The sequence below is a fragment of the Pleurodeles waltl genome, chromosome 10, assembly GCF_031143425.1.
Source record: "Pleurodeles waltl isolate 20211129_DDA chromosome 10, aPleWal1.hap1.20221129, whole genome shotgun sequence".
NCBI classification, from domain to species: Eukaryota; Metazoa; Chordata; class Amphibia; order Caudata; family Salamandridae; genus Pleurodeles; species Pleurodeles waltl.
The window spans coordinates 1,008,114,792-1,008,132,396 of NC_090449.1; the positions used below are offsets into that span (position 1 = coordinate 1,008,114,792).

The window sequence follows — 17,605 nt, forward strand, 5'->3', positions numbered from 1 at the left end:
TTGTATGTGGCCACCTGGGGGGATAAAGGAGCGGGACGCATTCTTGTCACGCAGTCCTTCTTTTATTGGCGGTGCCCGATCGCGCACACGCAAGGTTTACCCAGGTCGTGCACTCGGCAAATCGGAAAGTCTAGAGACTTTGAGATTGCACAAGTGCTACCTCTGCTCCTTTGTTACGCCTGAGGAGGCTGCACAATACAATTAGAGCTCTACTCAAGGGGTTTAGGCACCTCCTCCCAGATTAATTTATATTTGTCCATCACTTGGGCCCTATCTTATGCACAGGATTGGTCCTCAAGGCACGTGCCTTCCCAGAGCTACCCCCAACTTCATCCCCATCATTATTATTAATTGGACAATAAAGTTGATTCAACAATGGCAGAGTATCCACAGGAGCTATATGCACATGAGGGCTATGGGGATGATTATGGGAAACATACTGATCCCAATGAGGTGCAGTTCGAGGACAGATTGGTGACGGCCATTGATAACTCGGTCCAAGAATCCGTGAATAGGGCCTTAGCGGCCGCTCTGAGGCCTTTTCGATGTCCACTACACCATCAGACATAAAGCGCATAAAGCTCAAGAATTGGCGCAACCTCCGCAACTGGTGGAACCACCGACAGTGGAACAAGGATGAACTCATTCAGCGCCTCTGCAATCCATGGCGAAAGAAGTATTGGCAGAACAAACCTATGGATTTGCAGGAAACTCAAGCCCCTCTACTTCGTCACAACCCTTAGAGGTGTGCAAGATGACGCAGAATCAAGGGCTTTGTCAAATTCTAGTGGGGATGACTCCCACCTCCGGCGAAACGCAGTCGCAAAACACACTTCGAGAACTCGCACACAAAGCGCCTGTTAGATATTGATCTGGATTCCATCATGCATCCCAGGCCCACCGAATGGTGTCCATCCAAAAAGGTGGCGGAGTATGTGCAGTCCAGATCCGCAAGAGTTTTGAGAACGATGTGAGATCAAAACTATGCACTGAGTGCCCTCATCCCTCGCTAGAGTATGGCGGTATTTCTTCAAAAATACACCAGGGACCCTAAAAAAGTTATTGACAGGGCCTGGAAAGGGTGCCAAGATAAGGTGCTGGTCTTGGCGGGTCCTCTCACCAAAATCCTAGTGATGGCAACCCTAGCAAAAGAATCACAAATTCCGGTGGACCCAGATATTTTGTTAGGTTGGGCACAATGCTCATTTGTATGCTGGGGAACGCGAACTGCACCATTTCCGCAGAGCGGAGATGCTCCATCCTCATGAGAATTGATCATAAATTAGCAGAACTTGCTCTGGCAGACAGGGGTGCCTTGGCTAATGACCAATTGTTTGGAGATCATTTTATGACTGATTTAGCAACATATGTTGCTACATTTTCAAAATTAGATAAGGCTCAGTCCCCTTTGAAAAAAGTTTTTCAGAGCTCTCTTTTTGGCAAGGCCGGACGCTATTGAGGTCAAGTGCCAGGCCGCAGATATAATCAAGCCTCTACCAGAGGTTTTCAATCCCGAGGGGGGGTGTTAAACCTCCACCCAAGCACAAAACATCTACTATCTCTCCAGACAGAGACAAGCCAGAGGCAATTACCGAAGAAACACCTTCAGAGGTTCCTATTCCAGATCTGAAGATGCCACAGGTAAACTTAAACTTAATTTCTCCTCTTCAAGTGGTTTTGGGGGGGAGGGTACATCATTTTCTATCTCAATGGCAGATTATTTTGAACGACCCAGGAGTTATACAGATGGTCCAAGGGTTCAAGATAGAGTTTTATGACAGCTCCATTCAAGACACCCCTCCCCTTCAACAGCCTTTTTCCCAATAAGAGGGGTCTTTCATAGACAAAGAAATTCAAAGTATTTTACAGAAGGGGGCTATAGAGCAGATAACTCCTCACCCAGATGCTTTGTCAGCACTATCTTTCTAGTACAGAAAAAAGGAGAAGGTTCTCAGCTGGTCCTCAATCTGAAAACTTTCAATTCTTGTGTGGTTTATCGCCACTTCCAGATGGAAGGGATCCATCTCTTCAGGGACTTATTACAAACCAACTATGGTTTAGTGCGTCTAGATCTGAAGGACGCTTATCTGTCAGTCCCAATGTTCCCACCACACAGATTATTTCTTTAATTCTGCTGGGGCTCCCAATGGTAAGAGTTTACCGCCCTTCCGTTCAGACTGTCTTCCGCCCCTTGGTGCTTCACCAAGTTGATGAAACTGGTGGTCAAATCTCTCAGAGGCGTTTGTCTTATTATTTATCTACACGATATGCTCATCATTGCCCAAAGTCGGGATGAGGTGATTTGTCATCTGCACTGGGTAGTCAACTTGTTGCAAGATCTAGGATTTATAATCAACGTTCCGAAATCGTGTCTGTTTCCATCCCAAGTGACGGAATTTCTGAGTTTCACAGTGGATTCTTGTCACGCAACATTACAACTTCCCTTCCAGAAAATCCTATCAATCAAAAGGGAGCTGAGACTAACACTGACCTCTTCTACGGTGTCTTTGAGAGGCCTGGCTCAGTTGGTGGGACTATTAGCATCTTCCATCCAGGAGATTTTTCCAGGCCCACTGCATTACAGAGCCCTACAGAGGCTCAAGATCCTTCATCTTTGTAGAGGCTTGTACTATTCGGAACTAATCACCCTGTCCTCGGAGGCCAGGACAGAGATCTCGTGGTGGCTAGACCACATGGAGGCATGGAATAGAAAGGCCATTTTTGGTTGCACTCTGGATGTGGTGATCGAATCGGACGCGAGTCAGTGGGGATGGGGAGCACAATGCGGTCCTCTCTCCATGGGATCGCTGGTTCCATTGGAGCTACAGCTACACATAAATTGTCTGGTTGTCTGGAGCTTCTGGTTGGCTCCTTTGCAATTCGGTCATTGTCACCGACCAAATACCAATGTTGTGTCCTTTTGCGAATGGACAATATATCTGCTGTCAGGGACATCAACAAACTGGGGGGCACCAAATCCTGACCCGTAGCGGAGATTGCCAAAGACTTTTGCCATTCCCCAACAGGGGTTCTTTTTCGTATAGCTAACAGAACTAAAACTCACATTTGTTGTGTCACTTATCTGACATTTCTGGATCATCATAAACTCTGTGTGGTAAAATGTTTGAAAGTGTATGAAGATTGTACCAGAGACTGTGACAATCTCTAGGGGGTCAAGCACTAATTTCCTTGCAAAAAATATTTAATCCTGTCACTTCAGCCACCTTAGCAAGGTGGGTTACATGTTTATTGATGGAAGCAGGCATTGATACTCCCCTTTTTCTCGCACATTCTTTAGGGGGGTGATGGCGTATAAATCATTTGCACTAGGTTCTAGGTTGGAAGACATCATGAAGGCAGCTGGTTGGTCTTCAGACTCCACTTTCAAAATGTTTTATCAGAAACCTATTCTAGATGTGGTGTCAGTTGTTGTGGGGCAGCTTTGAACAAGCATAATCCAAAGTCTCGGTCCTGCCATAGAATAAAACATTTTCTAGCTATCGCAACAAAGAATTTTCAGTTCTATTAAGGACACGGCGGCAAGTATTATCCCACCCAAAAACGTTGTTACAAGACCAATGAAAGGTTCGTTATAGCGGATATGGTATTCCTATTGCTATTATTTTTTGCCATTTCTTGACATAGTCTTGATGATAAATTCATGTTACGGGATGTTTTTCTTTGTCCCAGGTGCGGAAAACAAATATGGATGAAGCAGGTGGTTGAACAATCCTTGATTGCTGCTTCGTTGGATTCAAGTTCTGTTTCTTGGGTTCAAGAGTTCTGGAGGAAGTCGCAGCTGCATCTCCAATGATTGGAGAGAGGATCTGTGGTGCGAGGATATCTTGCAAAGAAAAAGGATTTAAAATGGCCACAACGAACTTTATATGTGGTGGAGAGACATGATTGGATGAATAGGGTGATGTCACGGAAATACCATGTAGCATGTTTTTCATTTTAATGGTTTCAAAAACGTTTTCATTGGCAGTAAAGATAAAGAGAAGCATAATCTTTAATATAACTGAAAATTCTTTGTCGCGATATCCAGATTTTTTTTTTGTTCCTGTTCCTAATAAAACTGTACAGGCACGTGCTGACACGTCTATTATCTTTGAGCCCTTCGTCCGTTCAGCAATGCTTGGCTGAAGAGGAGACTGGAGCGGTGGCTGTGTAGCACAGTCCTTTACCGCCCCCTTGAGGTTCTGGTGACGTATTAAAGGAAGAGAGTTGAGATTTCCGAAAGGAAAAAAAAAGACAACTGTACTATTCTTGTTCAGTTTCCAACAGTGAATTTAGTATAGTAGCTCATCGCTACCCAACTTGTGGTCTTTAGTTGTTAGGTTTTGACTGGTATTGAGGACAAAGTAAGAGACAAACATAATAAAGCAACTGGTTTTGACACAGAAAACGGACTTTTTTGTTTTTAAGTCCTTCTTTCATTTTTGAGAGAGCTGTCATTGAAGTTTTCATTTCCTCGATTTTGGCAACTGAAATAGAAGATGGACTAGCATGGCAACCAGCTTTCTCCGTTGCGTAAACATGGCGGCCATGTAACGTGTTTGTCACGGGCTGCGGGAGTTAGCACCGCTCGATAGCGCCTAGTTATTAGCGAACGAGCACGAAGATGAAGCTAACTCGTAAGATGGTGCTGTCGCGGGCCAAGGCGTGCGAGCTGGAGAGCGTGAGAAAACTGAACTGCTGGGGCAGCCGGCTAAGCGATATATCCGTATGCCGTGAGATTCCCAACATCGAGGTGATCACCCTCAGCGTCAACCAGATCTCCAGCCTGCAGCCCCTCAGCCAGTGCCAGAACCTGGCCGAGCTCTATCTTCGTAAGAACAACATCCAGAGCCTGCGCGAGGTATGTCACCTGCAGGGGTTGCCCTGCCTGCGGGTGCTTTGGTTGGCGGAGAACCCCTGCTGCGGGCCGGACCCCCACCGTTACCGGATGACGGTCCTGAGGGCCCTGCCCGGCCTTCAGAAGCTGGACAACCAGGCCGTGAGCGAGGATGAGCTGGCCCAGGCCAAGGAGGAGGGGGACCTCCTGCTGGCGCCTTCTTCCGGCGTAGGCAATGGTTGCCACCCAACGCCCACGGTTGCCACAGACACGGAGAGCGACCTGCTGAACTTCAGCATGGAGGAGACCAACAAGATCAGAGAGCAGCTTGGAATGAAGCCGCTACCCCGGGACAAGTTCTCTTCCTTTGAGTCCCCAAAGCAGACTGGGAGTAGCAGCTGGAAGAGAGAGTCTAACGTCGTTAGTGCCATCTTGCTGCTGCTGCAGGAGCTGGATAGGGATGGACTGCAGGCCGTGCACCAGACAGCAGGGGACATGCTGCAAGTACTGCAGCAGAATGAACATCAGGGGGAAACGCAGGAGGAAGCGAGTGCCTTACAAAACGAGTAGCATAGGAGCTGGTCTGAATGCTATGAACTCCGTGCAGCGGACAGGAAACAGTAGCTGAACTGGAGGAGGAAATGCAAGAGGATCCCAGTGCCTTCTGCTCTTCTGCATGGGCTGAACTCGGTGTTCTGCACACCGCTGACCAACTGAATAATTTAATCGGAGGGGCAGATGCATTTGTGTCTTTAAACACTTCTGAATATGTTTCACAGAATGTAGAACACCAAAAAGCAGAGATCCTGCAATTATGAGTATATCAGTACCTGGCGAGTATAAATCTAAAGTTGCCCAACATAAGCTGTAAAATTACGCATTTAGGTATGTTTGGGTGCACTTTTTGCTCACCCGGTCCCACATATCCTAAGCATCTCAATCCAAACAAAATTGCTATTCAAATCACAATTGAAGTGGACCTTCTTTCGAACTAGGGCCATGCCACCCTGGATGACATATTTGTTTTCACTACCCCAATGGTGCTGTATTCTATAAGGAAGATCGCGTGTGCTTTGGTTACATGTTAATAGGTGGTTTCAGCAAAGAAGTAACTTGATAGTTTGGTGGCAAGTCAAGCGGTAGCCTTCGAATTGACAGTTAATTTTCTCGTAGACAGCCCCAGCTTTCTTTCTAGTCATATGTTGTACATTATACGAAATTGTAAATACTTTATCAAATATATAAAGATAACAACTCGTCGTGCAGCTCTTTTGTTTGGTCCGCATGAATATTTTATTTTCTCGTCAGAATAAGCGGTCTTTAATTGAACAAATTTATAGCATTTAACCTGCCACCATTGCAAGATGGCCGCCTCTCTTTACACGAAATTTACTGCGCCAGATGTTGTGTTTCATCAAGTCGTGGCCGTAGTCTTGGCTTAATTCCTAATGCCGTTCCTATAGCGTCGTAACTTGTTACTTAGGTTACGGTGATGGGATTGGAGGGTAGGATTGCGCATGCGTGCTTGTTGGAAAGTGCACTTAAATATTGGACTTCGCTCTGCAGGTGTGTTCTGCAGCAGGTCGTGATGGCCGAGACTGAGTGCGGAGCTGTTCGGGAGCAACACAGGTTTAACCAACGCGCTCTGGAACGGTATCTGGAGGACCGACTTCCAGGCTTCCCTTCAGACGCGTCGCACGCCCTGACTGTTAAGCAATACAGGTAAGTAAGTACTAGGTCTCCAGGTGCCACGGACTTCACCTGGGTAATAATCTAAGTTGCGCTTCGCTCCTGTCGGAAAGTCATTGAATACCCTCTTGCGCTCTTTGACAACTGGACATTAATTCTTCGATTGGCATTGCCATATCATATGAAATTTCGACGCAAAGCAGCTCGAGCTCACATTTCTGCAATCGTTTTCTTATATTTGGTTATTCCCTTGAGTTCGTATATCCCATGCTCTTTGTCTATTTCAGGGCACATTTCCAGGCTGGTTTACTGAATGCACAAAAAGTATAACTACAACGAGGCCTTGAAACAAATAAAGTGAAATAAACTCTTAACACAAAACCCTTAACCCTTCAGGGATTCAAACGTTACATTGAAGCCAAACATGGATTCGTGAAGTAGACGCATTAATCTATCCATGAAGTATATGCATTAATCTACCGAGACATTAAACCCTGCTTATGCAACATGCTCTTTGTAATGCAGGGCTTGTCTGAGAGCAAGTGTGGTGAAGTGAATAGTACCAGGTGACATATGCTCACTCTTCTGCTCTGTTTAACTAGTGTATTATGCACACCCTACGAAGACAAGGATGTACTTTGTGTTGGACCTGGCCCCTTTTGCAAGTTTATCCCCAAACTTTTAGCTTTATTCCTCCTATTTTTTTCTGACTTTTTTTTGTTTTGGCTTTAGGGCTCTGGGAACTTTACCACTGCTAACCAGTACTAAAGTGCATATGCTATCTAAAATGTATTGGCGATTGGCTTATCCATGATTAGCATAATTGATTTACGTGTAAGTCCCTAGCAAAGTGCACTATGTGAGTCCAGGACCTTTAAATCAAATGCTACTAGTGGGCCTGCAGTGACTGTGTAGTTTTAAGCTGCCATTTCGACATGGCAAGTGCACCCACTTGCCAGGCCAAAACCTTCCTTTTAACTAAATGTAAGTTGTCCCTAAAGTAGGCCCAAGGCAGCCCCATGGGCAGGGTGCAGTGTATTTAAAAGGTAGGACATGTACTGTTGTGTTTTACATGTCCTGATAGTGAAATATTGCTAAAGTTGTTTTTCTCCATTGCAAGGACTATCTCTCCCATAGGGTGACATGGGGTGTGCCCTAAAATACCTTTTAAGTCTAATTTCCATAATTTCCCATTGGGAGCGAATAGAGATATGGGATTAGGGGTCTCTGAACTCACAATTTAAGAATACAACTTTTGGTGCGGTTGGCTTTTGAATTGTAAGTTTTTTAAAATTCAACTTTTAGAAAGTGGGGAATTTTCTTGCTTAAGCATTCTTTGCCTCTGCCTGTCGGTGGAATACACATCTGAGTCAGGATGACATTTGGTCTGTTTGTGAACTCACTCTAGGCAGCCACATAAAGGGAGCTGAGGTGTGCACTCCATTTCCTGATGGGTATTCCTGAGCTAGAGTGATGGGAGGATCTGGCACTTGCACCTGAATAGGACTGTGCCTGTCCTCGCACAAAGCAGTCTCCAACCTTCTGGAATGTGTCTGTGGCTAGGGCAGGGAAAGGCAGGGCCTTCTGCACTGCAACTACTTCTCTTTGAAGTTTGCCTATTTCAAAGACAGAAATGGTATAAGTACTTGACCTCTGACACCACAATTGACCTCTGACACCACAAAGTTAGAATCCTTCTGGACAAAGGACAGTCTGCCAGGAAGAAGAGTTGGAGGGACTGCCACTCTGCCCGTTGCCTTGCTGTGCTGGCCTGCTGCTTGCCACGTCTGTCCTGGGAGTGAAAGGACTTGACTTTGCTTTCTACTCCCTGCCTTCCAAGGTTCTCTTAAGAGCTTGGACTGAGCTTGCCTCCTGTCAAGAAGTCTCAGAGACATCAAAGACTTTGCAAGCACCCGGTGCTCTTACTGAGAGTCCTGACTTATCAAGTGGTGCAAATCCAGTTCCTGGGCTCTTGGGAGTGATTTCTGGTGCAACCAAGAAGAATCTAAGGACATCGACTCCAGAGTGACTTTGGAACTGGTGCCGCTGTCTTACTCCGTGCCGCTGCTTGCACTGGAGCCATGGTCTCCGCTTAGTGGCACAACTGTGCCCAAGGCTGCAGGCTCGATGGCGCCGCAGCGCCTCCGAAGTCCCACCACAGCACGAGTGGCGTGTCACTGATGCCCATGGCACCCGACTCCACCCCCCCAGGTTGTAACCAACCGAAACCTCGCCACCGACACCGCAACACCTCCCCTACAACAATAAGGAACAGACGCTGCATCACCTCTCCTGCACCTGTATGGAACCAGCACCTCACCCCAACACCTCCCCCTCACCCCCCCCTTGCCTCCCTCTACCTCACAGAGAGGAACAGTCACCTCACCTACCCGGTAGCAGTAAGGAACTGACTCTGCACTGGCACCAGCGATGCATCACCTCCCCAACTCCGTACAACGTCTATGTTTCCTCATCGTTTTCCAGGCTACTGTACCTGGGGTCCGTGCGACTCCATGACCAGCCCGGACTCCCTCGCAAGTGACATCAGTCAGTACTGGGAACGACTCTGTCAAGATGCCATGATAGCAAGGCGCTATTGTGTTTCTAAGTGGTTTGCTGATATTTAATCTTTAAAAATTCATATCTTTACTTCTGAATGTTGGATGTTTGTCATTTTGGTCTTGTTTTACTGAGATAAATGTTGGCTATTTTTCTAAACAGGAGTGGAGTGCTTTTGTGGTGTTTGCACTGTGTTATTGTTTGCATAAATAATTTACACATTGCCTCGTAGATAAGCCTGTCTGCTCGTGCCAAGCTACCAAGGGGGTGAGCAGGGAGTTATCTTAGCTGTGTGATTCCCTTACCCTGACTAAAGTGAGGGTCCCTACTTGGACAGAGTGTAAACCACTGCCAACTAGAGACCCTATTTCTAACACTGTCTATATCCAGCAGCTGTCAATAGCGTCCTAATAATGGGCTTGCATTTGCAGGCCTGCATTGATGCACACCACAACATTCAGCAGCTGCAAAAGTAAATAACACCTAGCTGTCACACAGGAAACTCTGGAAAGCATCAAGAAAGTCAGTAAATCCACCATTGTCCATGTTTTCAGGTGGTTTACAAAAGCACAAAATTAAAACCATTCAAAATTAGCAGTTGCGCACAGAGGAAATCAGTGCAATCAGTTACAAATGATGATGTGGCAGCTACGTCGGATTCCCGCCAGGGCAAATGAAAGAAATCAGGAAGAACATGACTTGTGCACTTTAAGCACAACCAGGCCAGACCTGCAAATCACCATGTTTATGTGGGTTTACTCTGTGCTTTTTCTTTTGTGGCCTCTTACCACTGAAATACAGTCCATCTGACGCCATCCGCTGCATTTCATTTCCAACCATGGCTCTTACAGGGAGACTCTTAACACTCCAATAAGGAGAAACGGGTCCTGGCGGCCTGTCTTACAGAGGGCCTCGATGACAAGAGATAGCGAGAGTGAGCCCACAGAGGCCCTAAGAGCATGCAAAAAGAATGGACCCACAGAAAAATAGTAAATACCACTCAGCTGTTTATTACTGAAATTGAGCGTGAAAGAACAAACGTTTCCCTCTTGAAAATATGAAAATCATACAATAAATTAAAAAAATTAGATACAATTGTGTTTCCCCCTAGTGAAAGGTCTTTTAAACTCAACCTGATGTTTTCAACAAGTGGTGGTAAGGCATTCTTTATTACATCTGACCAGCACTCTGCGGTTAACCTACCTGGCCTTTGACAACATTATCTCTGTTTGCTAGCCGTATAATTAATTTATTAAAGTGTCATGAAATGAGCGGAGGAAGACAAAGAGGAAATGAATGCTGCATATAGCACGGGCTATGTCACAGGAGTATAGTGATATTTCTTTTAGCACCCACTGAAGCGCAAAACAATAGATGCAAGGATGTTTTCAAATATCCTTTTGACTGTCATCAAAGAGGAAACATTAGTAGAACGTCCTTAAACATTTGAGTTCCCTGGTGAAGCGGATACATTCAGGAGCAGTAACTAACTCCCTGTCATGTCTAAAGTAGTGCAGGAGTGTAACTATACAGCCCAGGTCTCGATCACAACTTGAATTGTTAGAAGAGATGTGGGGACATTCAGAGAAGCATGTGTGCTCAGATTCTGTTAACTGTTACCCATGGAGTCTGGCTTCTCACGGGCAGGTGCACATGAACCAGGCTGAAAGAATATGCACAAAAGATGAGCTGGGAAATTCAGGCGGTCAGGAGGAGGAAAAGACATATGTAAAACCGCTCATCAGTGCTTTAAATGAGATGAAAAAGTGAGTGGGGGTCTCCAAAAGGGTCATGATCTATGTTATTAAGGGTGTGTTGTCTGTGATTTACAAAGTGCACCACTGAACAGTATTTTGGTTCCATTCATAGCTTTCCGTTATTGCATTCAGATGTATAACACAACAACTGATGTACACCAGAAGCCAGCCAGGTCTATTGGCTTTGCCAATTATTTTGTTGTAAACAATTAATATTGAAAATGTTTTAATTATGAGACTGTGAAGTAACCATTACTGACCCCTGTGTAAGGGATAGTGGTCTTCGGTGTCAAAATCATGCCCATTAGGTTCACTCTGTTAGACAAGACACCCTTTTTTTTCTTTTTCTTTCTCCGCATCTCCTCGATACATGTTACACCTCATCTATCCTCTTCAGCACCCTCTTTTCACTCTCTTCTCAGGGTTGTGGAATTTATAAAAATATCTACTTGTCCGTGAGACAGGTTGCTTTACAAATGTGCTTGTCCTATATTAAAAAAAAAAAAAAAAATCTACTTGTCCCTTTGCTGTGGCTGCACTGCATGGCACCCATCTCATTATATGAACTATGATAATAGCCTGTCGTGTTATAGCAGGGCTCATAATATAGTGGGGCTTCAATTCTAGTAATTCCCCTAGGGGCATATTTGTTGAGAAAACACGCAGTACAGCAAATTACCATGCTGTGTGGCAGGGAAAGGGCAGGAATGTGCCATATTTGAAATTGTACAGCGCATTTGTCTTTTTCCTGCGCTGGTGCACAATGTGCTGCCTAGCGCCAGTGCAGACACCCTTGCTCTATGGTGCAAGTATTTCTACGTTGTAAGTAGGGTTGTTTTTGTGCAGGAAGGAGCACCTCCCTACACAGACACAATCCTCAGAGGCATTTTCTTCTTTCTGTGTGTGCTGCAGAATGCAGCACACGTAGAAAGAGTAAGTAATGAGGAGAAATAAAGATATTTCTCCTCATTACGCTTTACCTGGAGAGAGGCAGGATTTAGATTCATTCCCAGTTCTACCACTAATGGTAAATCTGGTACTGCACCAAAATGTATGGGTGGATGCATGGGAACACCCATGCTTCACCCTTGGAACTCCTTCCCAGGGCAGAGTGGCGCAGTGCAGCGATTTGCGGGTCTCTCTTGCGCTCCATTGTGTGGCGCGCGGGCGACTCAACTCTTTAATAAATATGCCCCTTATTTTGCCACCTTTGTGCAGATTTACATACTGGGGCTAGGAGAAGTGGCAAGTAGTAATTCAAGGGCTGGGATTCCCTTTTGAGTCTGTGCAAACCTACTAACTTGAATGTTTAGCGGTTTCCAACAGTTCTTCTCTAATCTTCTCCCATACCGAAAGCACTGCATTTTCTTTTTACTTTTGCCTTGTCAATATTTTGATAGCACTGTGCCTCCTTCACATGCATTTGCACAGCGTCCCAATTGAGGCTGCAATACGTGAACATTGGGCTATGCGCTCTGCAGAGAGGTCAATGACTGGATGACCATGTATTCTGAATGCCTTTCTAACTTACAGATAGGCACTGTGTGAAACTCACACTGCTTTCAGCCTCTACTCCAGAGCTCTCAATCGTGGCCTGATGTGAGCTCCTGAAGGCGACTCAGCTCAAAGAATGCGCTATACAAGAGTAATGGGCTACATGAAAAAAAATACAGAAACACATCATCCTGGACATAGCAAACACCTTTATAAAGTACATTATTAAGTAAAACATGTGAAACAAAAACATGAATTAAAACACTGCTATGAGCTACATTAACATTTTCACATTCATTATTCAGAAGTCACTGAATCTCTTTGCCTCTAAAGTTCAGGATAATATAGGACCAATAGGGACCCGTTTCAATGTCTGTTTTTAATTACTGCCAGGTCTGAGCGGACCTTGCCTACTTAAAGCCCTGCCGTCAATGCAAGATTGAGTCCTGATTTTAATAAAACAAAATACAAAATCATTCAAATTTCAGCAGTTCCTGCAAAGTGCAATCCGATCTCATCACTCAACTTATTCAAATGCAGTGTTTGGCCGAGGATGATTGCTGACACCCAGCAGCAAAGGTTTGGTACCCTTCACATCGTGCAAGGCAAGTACAGGAGGCTCCTGTGCAGTCCAAGGTCAGTCTGTCCAGGTTCAAATTGAATTGAAGATTTCAATAACAAGCCCAGGATGCGTTTAAAACAACACCCTGGGCATTCCTCTTTCAGTAATAGGCCCTCATTATGATTTTGTCAGACTGTTCGTAAGACCGCCGACACCGCTGGTGCCAAAAGACTGCCAGTGCTGGTGGTCTTAAGACCACCCTATTCCGACTGATTTCTGAAATCAGGCAGAATACCGACACCAGTGGTGCTGGCGGTCGGTGGAGAAGAGGCGGTTTCACTTGCAGCACCACCATGCCAAAAGTATGCAGCACGCCGTAATATGGTGTGGCGGTGTTCTTATGGCAGGGCACTGCCACCGGTGAAAGCGCTGGGACCTGTCCCCTCCCAGATGACCTCCTCAACGGATGAGGTAAGTGGATCGTCGGACAGAAGAAGGGGGGGTGGTGTTTGTGTGTGCGAATGCGGGGGTGGAGTGTAGTGGGTGTGTGTCTGCGTGTGTGAGTGATTGTGGATAGGGTGAGGGGTGTGTGTGATTGTTTGACTTACTCCCTGTAAGTGTGGATGGGGGTGAGTGCGTGTGTGAGCGATTTATTGCATGAGTGCGATTGAGCGGATGGAAGGGGTGAGTGCTTATATACGAGTGCATGTGTATGTAAGTGGATGGGGTGAGTGTGTGAGGGGAAGGGGAAAGGGGGCGTGGGTTTGTGTGAGTGAACGGGGAGAGCGTGTATGCGGTGCACAGGGCAGGGTGGTGTGGATGCATGTATGCGCTGAGGAGGAGGGAGAGGGGTGTGAATGTATACGCTGAGGTCCGGAGTGAATGGGTGCATAAGTGCGGTGTTTGTGTACGTATGTTAGTGTGAATGGGGGTGTATGACGCGAGTGAGTGGCGGTGTGTTTGTGTTTAGAAGTGTGTGAGTGCATGCGTGTGGGCATGTGGATGTGTGCGAGAGAGTATCCTGGCGACAGGAATGCTTATTCCAGGATGCAAGACCACCAGAAAAATGCTGGCGGTCTCCTGCGTCATATTACTGCTAACGGTATTACAGCATCCATCGTGCTGGAGGTGCTCACCTCCAGCCCGACGGCCTGCGGAAAAGAGGCAGGACGGGCAGAGTATCGACAGTTTGGCTTTGGCCAAACCGCTGATCTTGTAATTTGGACAGGATCGTAATGAGGGCTGTTAGAAATGGGGTCTTTGGTTGGCAGTTAGGTTACCCCCTGTCCAAGCAAGGACCCTCACTCTAGTCATTGTGAAAGAGAATCACCCTCCGCTAACCCCCGCTCTCTCCCTTGGTAGCTTGGCACGAGCAGAAGGCTTAACTTCAGAGTGCTAGGTGTAAAGTATTTGTACCAACACACACAGTAACTTTATGAAAACACTACAGGATGACACAACACAGGTTTAGAAAAATAGAAAATATTTATCTAAACAAAACAAAACCAAAACGACAAAAACCCACAATACACAAGTCAAGTTATCAATTAAAAACCAAAAAGAGTCTTCATGTAGTTTTAAACACAATGCTAACGCTGTTAGTGTGAAAATGTACCTTGGGTACGTCAAAAATAACTACGCAGTGGTGAGTGTGCGTGCAAAAGGGCTTGTCATGCGTTGTTTCTTCTCTCCGCAGGAGAGAGATGCGTTGATCTGGTCAGCACGCTTGGGTCCGGACAGGCCTTGTATCGTTTTTACACGCCCAGCGATGTTTGCATCAGAAATTCAGCCGCATGATGGTCTGAAAACCACGCAGTGCGGGTTGCGACCTGACCAGCCCCCATCAGCAATGCTGTGCGTTGTTTCTGCAGCCGCGGGCGTTAATCTTCCGGTCATGTTGCAGACGAGCGTCGATTTTCAGCCGCAGAGCTGGTGGTGCATCGATTTTTCAGCCGCAGATCGGAGTTGCGTCAATCTTTTCCCCCGCACGGCAGTCTATGCGTGGATTTCTCACTCTTGGGCTGCCAGCTTCTCCTTTCAGTGTCCCAGTAACTGGATCGACACCACTTGGCAGAGTAGGAGTCTGCCCAGAGGCTCCAGGTGCTGGCAGAGAGAAGACTTTGCTGTTCTTGAGACTTCAAACAACAGGAGGCAAGCTCTAAATCAAGCCCTTGGAGATCTTCGCAAGAAGGAAGGTGACACAAAGTCCAGTCTTTGTCCTCTAGCACAGGCAGAAGCAGAACTGCAGGATAGCTCCACAAAGTGCAGTCACAGGCAGGGCAGCTCTTCTTCCTCAGATCTTCTCCAGGCAGAGGATCCCCTTGGTTTCCAGAAGTGTACTAAAGTCTGTGGTTTTGGGTGCCCTTCTTATACCCATTTTGCCCTGTGAAGTAGGCCTACTTCAAAGGAAAGTCTCTCTTATTTGTGAAATCCTGCCTTGCCCAGGCAAGGCTCCAGACACACACCAGGGGGTTGGAGACTTGCATTGTTTGAGGTCAGGCACAGCACTTTCAGGTGTGAGTGACGACTCCTCCCCTCCCTCCTAGCACAGATGGCTCATCAGGAATGCAGACTACACCCCAGCTCCCTTTGTCACTGTCTAGTGAGAGGTGCAACCAGCCCAACTGTCAAACTGACCCAGACAGGGAATCCGCAAACAGGCAGAGTCACAGAAATGCTTCAAGCAAGAAAATGCTTACTTTCTAAAAGTGGCATTTTCAAACACACAATCTTAAAATCAACTTTACTAAAATATGTATTTTTAAATTGTGAGCTCAGAGACCCTAAACTCCATATGTCTATCCGCTCCCAAAGGGAATATACACTTTAATCATATTTAAAGGTGGCCCCCATGTTAACCTATGAGAGGGACAGGCCTTGCAACAGTGAAAAACAAATTTAGCAGTATTTCACTCTCAGGACATATAAAACACATTACTATATGTCCTACCTTAACCATACGGTTCACCCTGCCCTTGGGGCTACCAAGGGCCTACCTTAGGGGTGCCTTACATGTAAGAAAAAGGAAGATTTAGGCCTGGAAAGTGGGTGCACTTGCCAAGTCGAATGTACAGTTTAAAACTGCACACACAGACTGCAGTGGCGGGTCTGAGCCATGTCTACAGAGCTACTAATGTAGCTGGCACAACCAGTGCTGCAGGCCCACTAGTAGCATTTGATTTACAAGCCATGGGCACCTCTAGTGCACTGTACTAGGGACTTACTAGTAAATCAAATATGCCAATCGTGGATGAACCAATTACATACACATTTTGTATAGGAGCACTTGCACTTTAGCACTGGTTAGCAGTGGTAAAGTGCCCAGAGTAACAAAAACAGAGTCCAGCACACATCAAGCAGGAAGCAGAGGCAAAAAGTTAAGGGAGACCATGCCAAGGGTGAAAGGTCTAACAAGGGCCATAGTGTCTTTTGTGGTTTCGTTGAAGGGAACAGTACTATGAGAACTGCTATGTGACTCATGCAGCATGGGCAAAGTAACTGCCTCTTCTTGAGACACATGAATTGCTTTGCTCGGCTAGGCCATCAGTGAGTATTGTAGTCCACGGCATGAGAAGAGAGCCCAGTAGGGACCAGTTTCAGTGTCCTTTTGTAGGATTGCCTAAGACAGCGCATGTAGTGTTAGCTAAACCTTTTGTTAACAAAAAAAGAAAAGCTTAAAATGGCTTAGAGCCCATACTTGGTTAGCTTTGACTCTCATTTGATTCCTTCTTCTTGGTCAGCGTCTCCTGCGGCTTTCAGTTTGTCCCTGCCAAGGGCCATGGACAAAGCATGCTTCTTGGCTTGGGCATTTCCAAAGGCCATGTGCTTCTGCAAGTAGTTTTTTTTTTTTTTACTTTAAAAAAATATTTAGCTTGCATTTTATAAGAGTGCATGTGTCTCCAGTACATCCCACCTCCTATGCTCTTACCCCAACCCCCTCCCACAGTTTGTTGTGTTTCTGATCCCTCCCTCTTCTGCACCTCCCACATGTGGCTTTCCCTCAACCCTCGTTCTGATGTTCTTAGTGTTGCTGCCACGTCATACATGGTTACCCTTGACCCCTGCAACCTTCCAATCCTCAACAAACAACATTAAACAAAGCAAATGATGATCTGATTTGGCTTTGTTTGATGTGTTATTTAGACTTATTGCACAGCAGCACAAGCTGTGATGCAAAATAGTTAAACAGATACAAAAAAGGCAATATGATGCGGACAACACTGACTGCATCACATCACTCTTTTTTCTTTAGAGCCACTTTGCACAGCAGGCTGTGCTGCTGTACAACATGTCTAAAAACATTGGCCAAGCTAATAGATTTAACATATGCAAAACCTTTTGGCATTGTCAATGTTTTTTTTTTATTTTAAAAACTGCTGGAGCTCAGCACCAGCAAGATCCGGCCAACTTAAGCCCTGAAATGCAATCAAATAATAATGTAATCAGGAGGAGAAGGGAATAAAAGAAGAAGGGAAGGAATGGCGGATGGGAACAAAGCAACATAAGGGGGAAACAGTAAAGGGTGAAGAAAACGGAATGACATAAAGCAAAAGAGGGAAACGGAAACCTGCATGTTTTGGCTTTATGCAATGAGCAGTTTTACAAAGCTCTATTAACAGATACTGAACTGGTGCAGTAAGTGCAATGGCAGTGCATGTTTCCTAAATTGAATGATGGCGCCCTGGTTACTTACCAGTCTGCCCTGAA

General features: G+C 45.8%; 2 protein-coding genes across 2 annotated transcripts in view; both read left to right on the forward strand.

Annotated features, from left to right (window-relative positions):
* The first annotated feature begins 4,504 nt into the window (after positions 1 to 4,504).
* CFAP410 (cilia and flagella associated protein 410) lies at positions 4,505 to 6,093 on the forward strand. Its single transcript, XM_069211893.1, has one exon. The coding sequence runs from the start codon at positions 4,625 to 4,627 to the stop codon at positions 5,405 to 5,407; it is 783 nt and encodes a 260-aa protein (XP_069067994.1). The 5' UTR covers positions 4,505 to 4,624; the 3' UTR covers positions 5,408 to 6,093.
* A 254-nt stretch (positions 6,094 to 6,347) lies between these two features.
* ACAD11 (acyl-CoA dehydrogenase family member 11) overlaps positions 6,348 to 17,605 on the forward strand; it is a 269,487-nt gene continuing 258,229 nt past the window's right edge. The window contains exon 1 of the mRNA XM_069211890.1: positions 6,348 to 6,559. Within this exon, the coding sequence (XP_069067991.1) occupies positions 6,426 to 6,559 (134 nt within the window). The 5' untranslated portion in view covers positions 6,348 to 6,425. The remainder of the gene's footprint in view (positions 6,560 to 17,605) is intronic.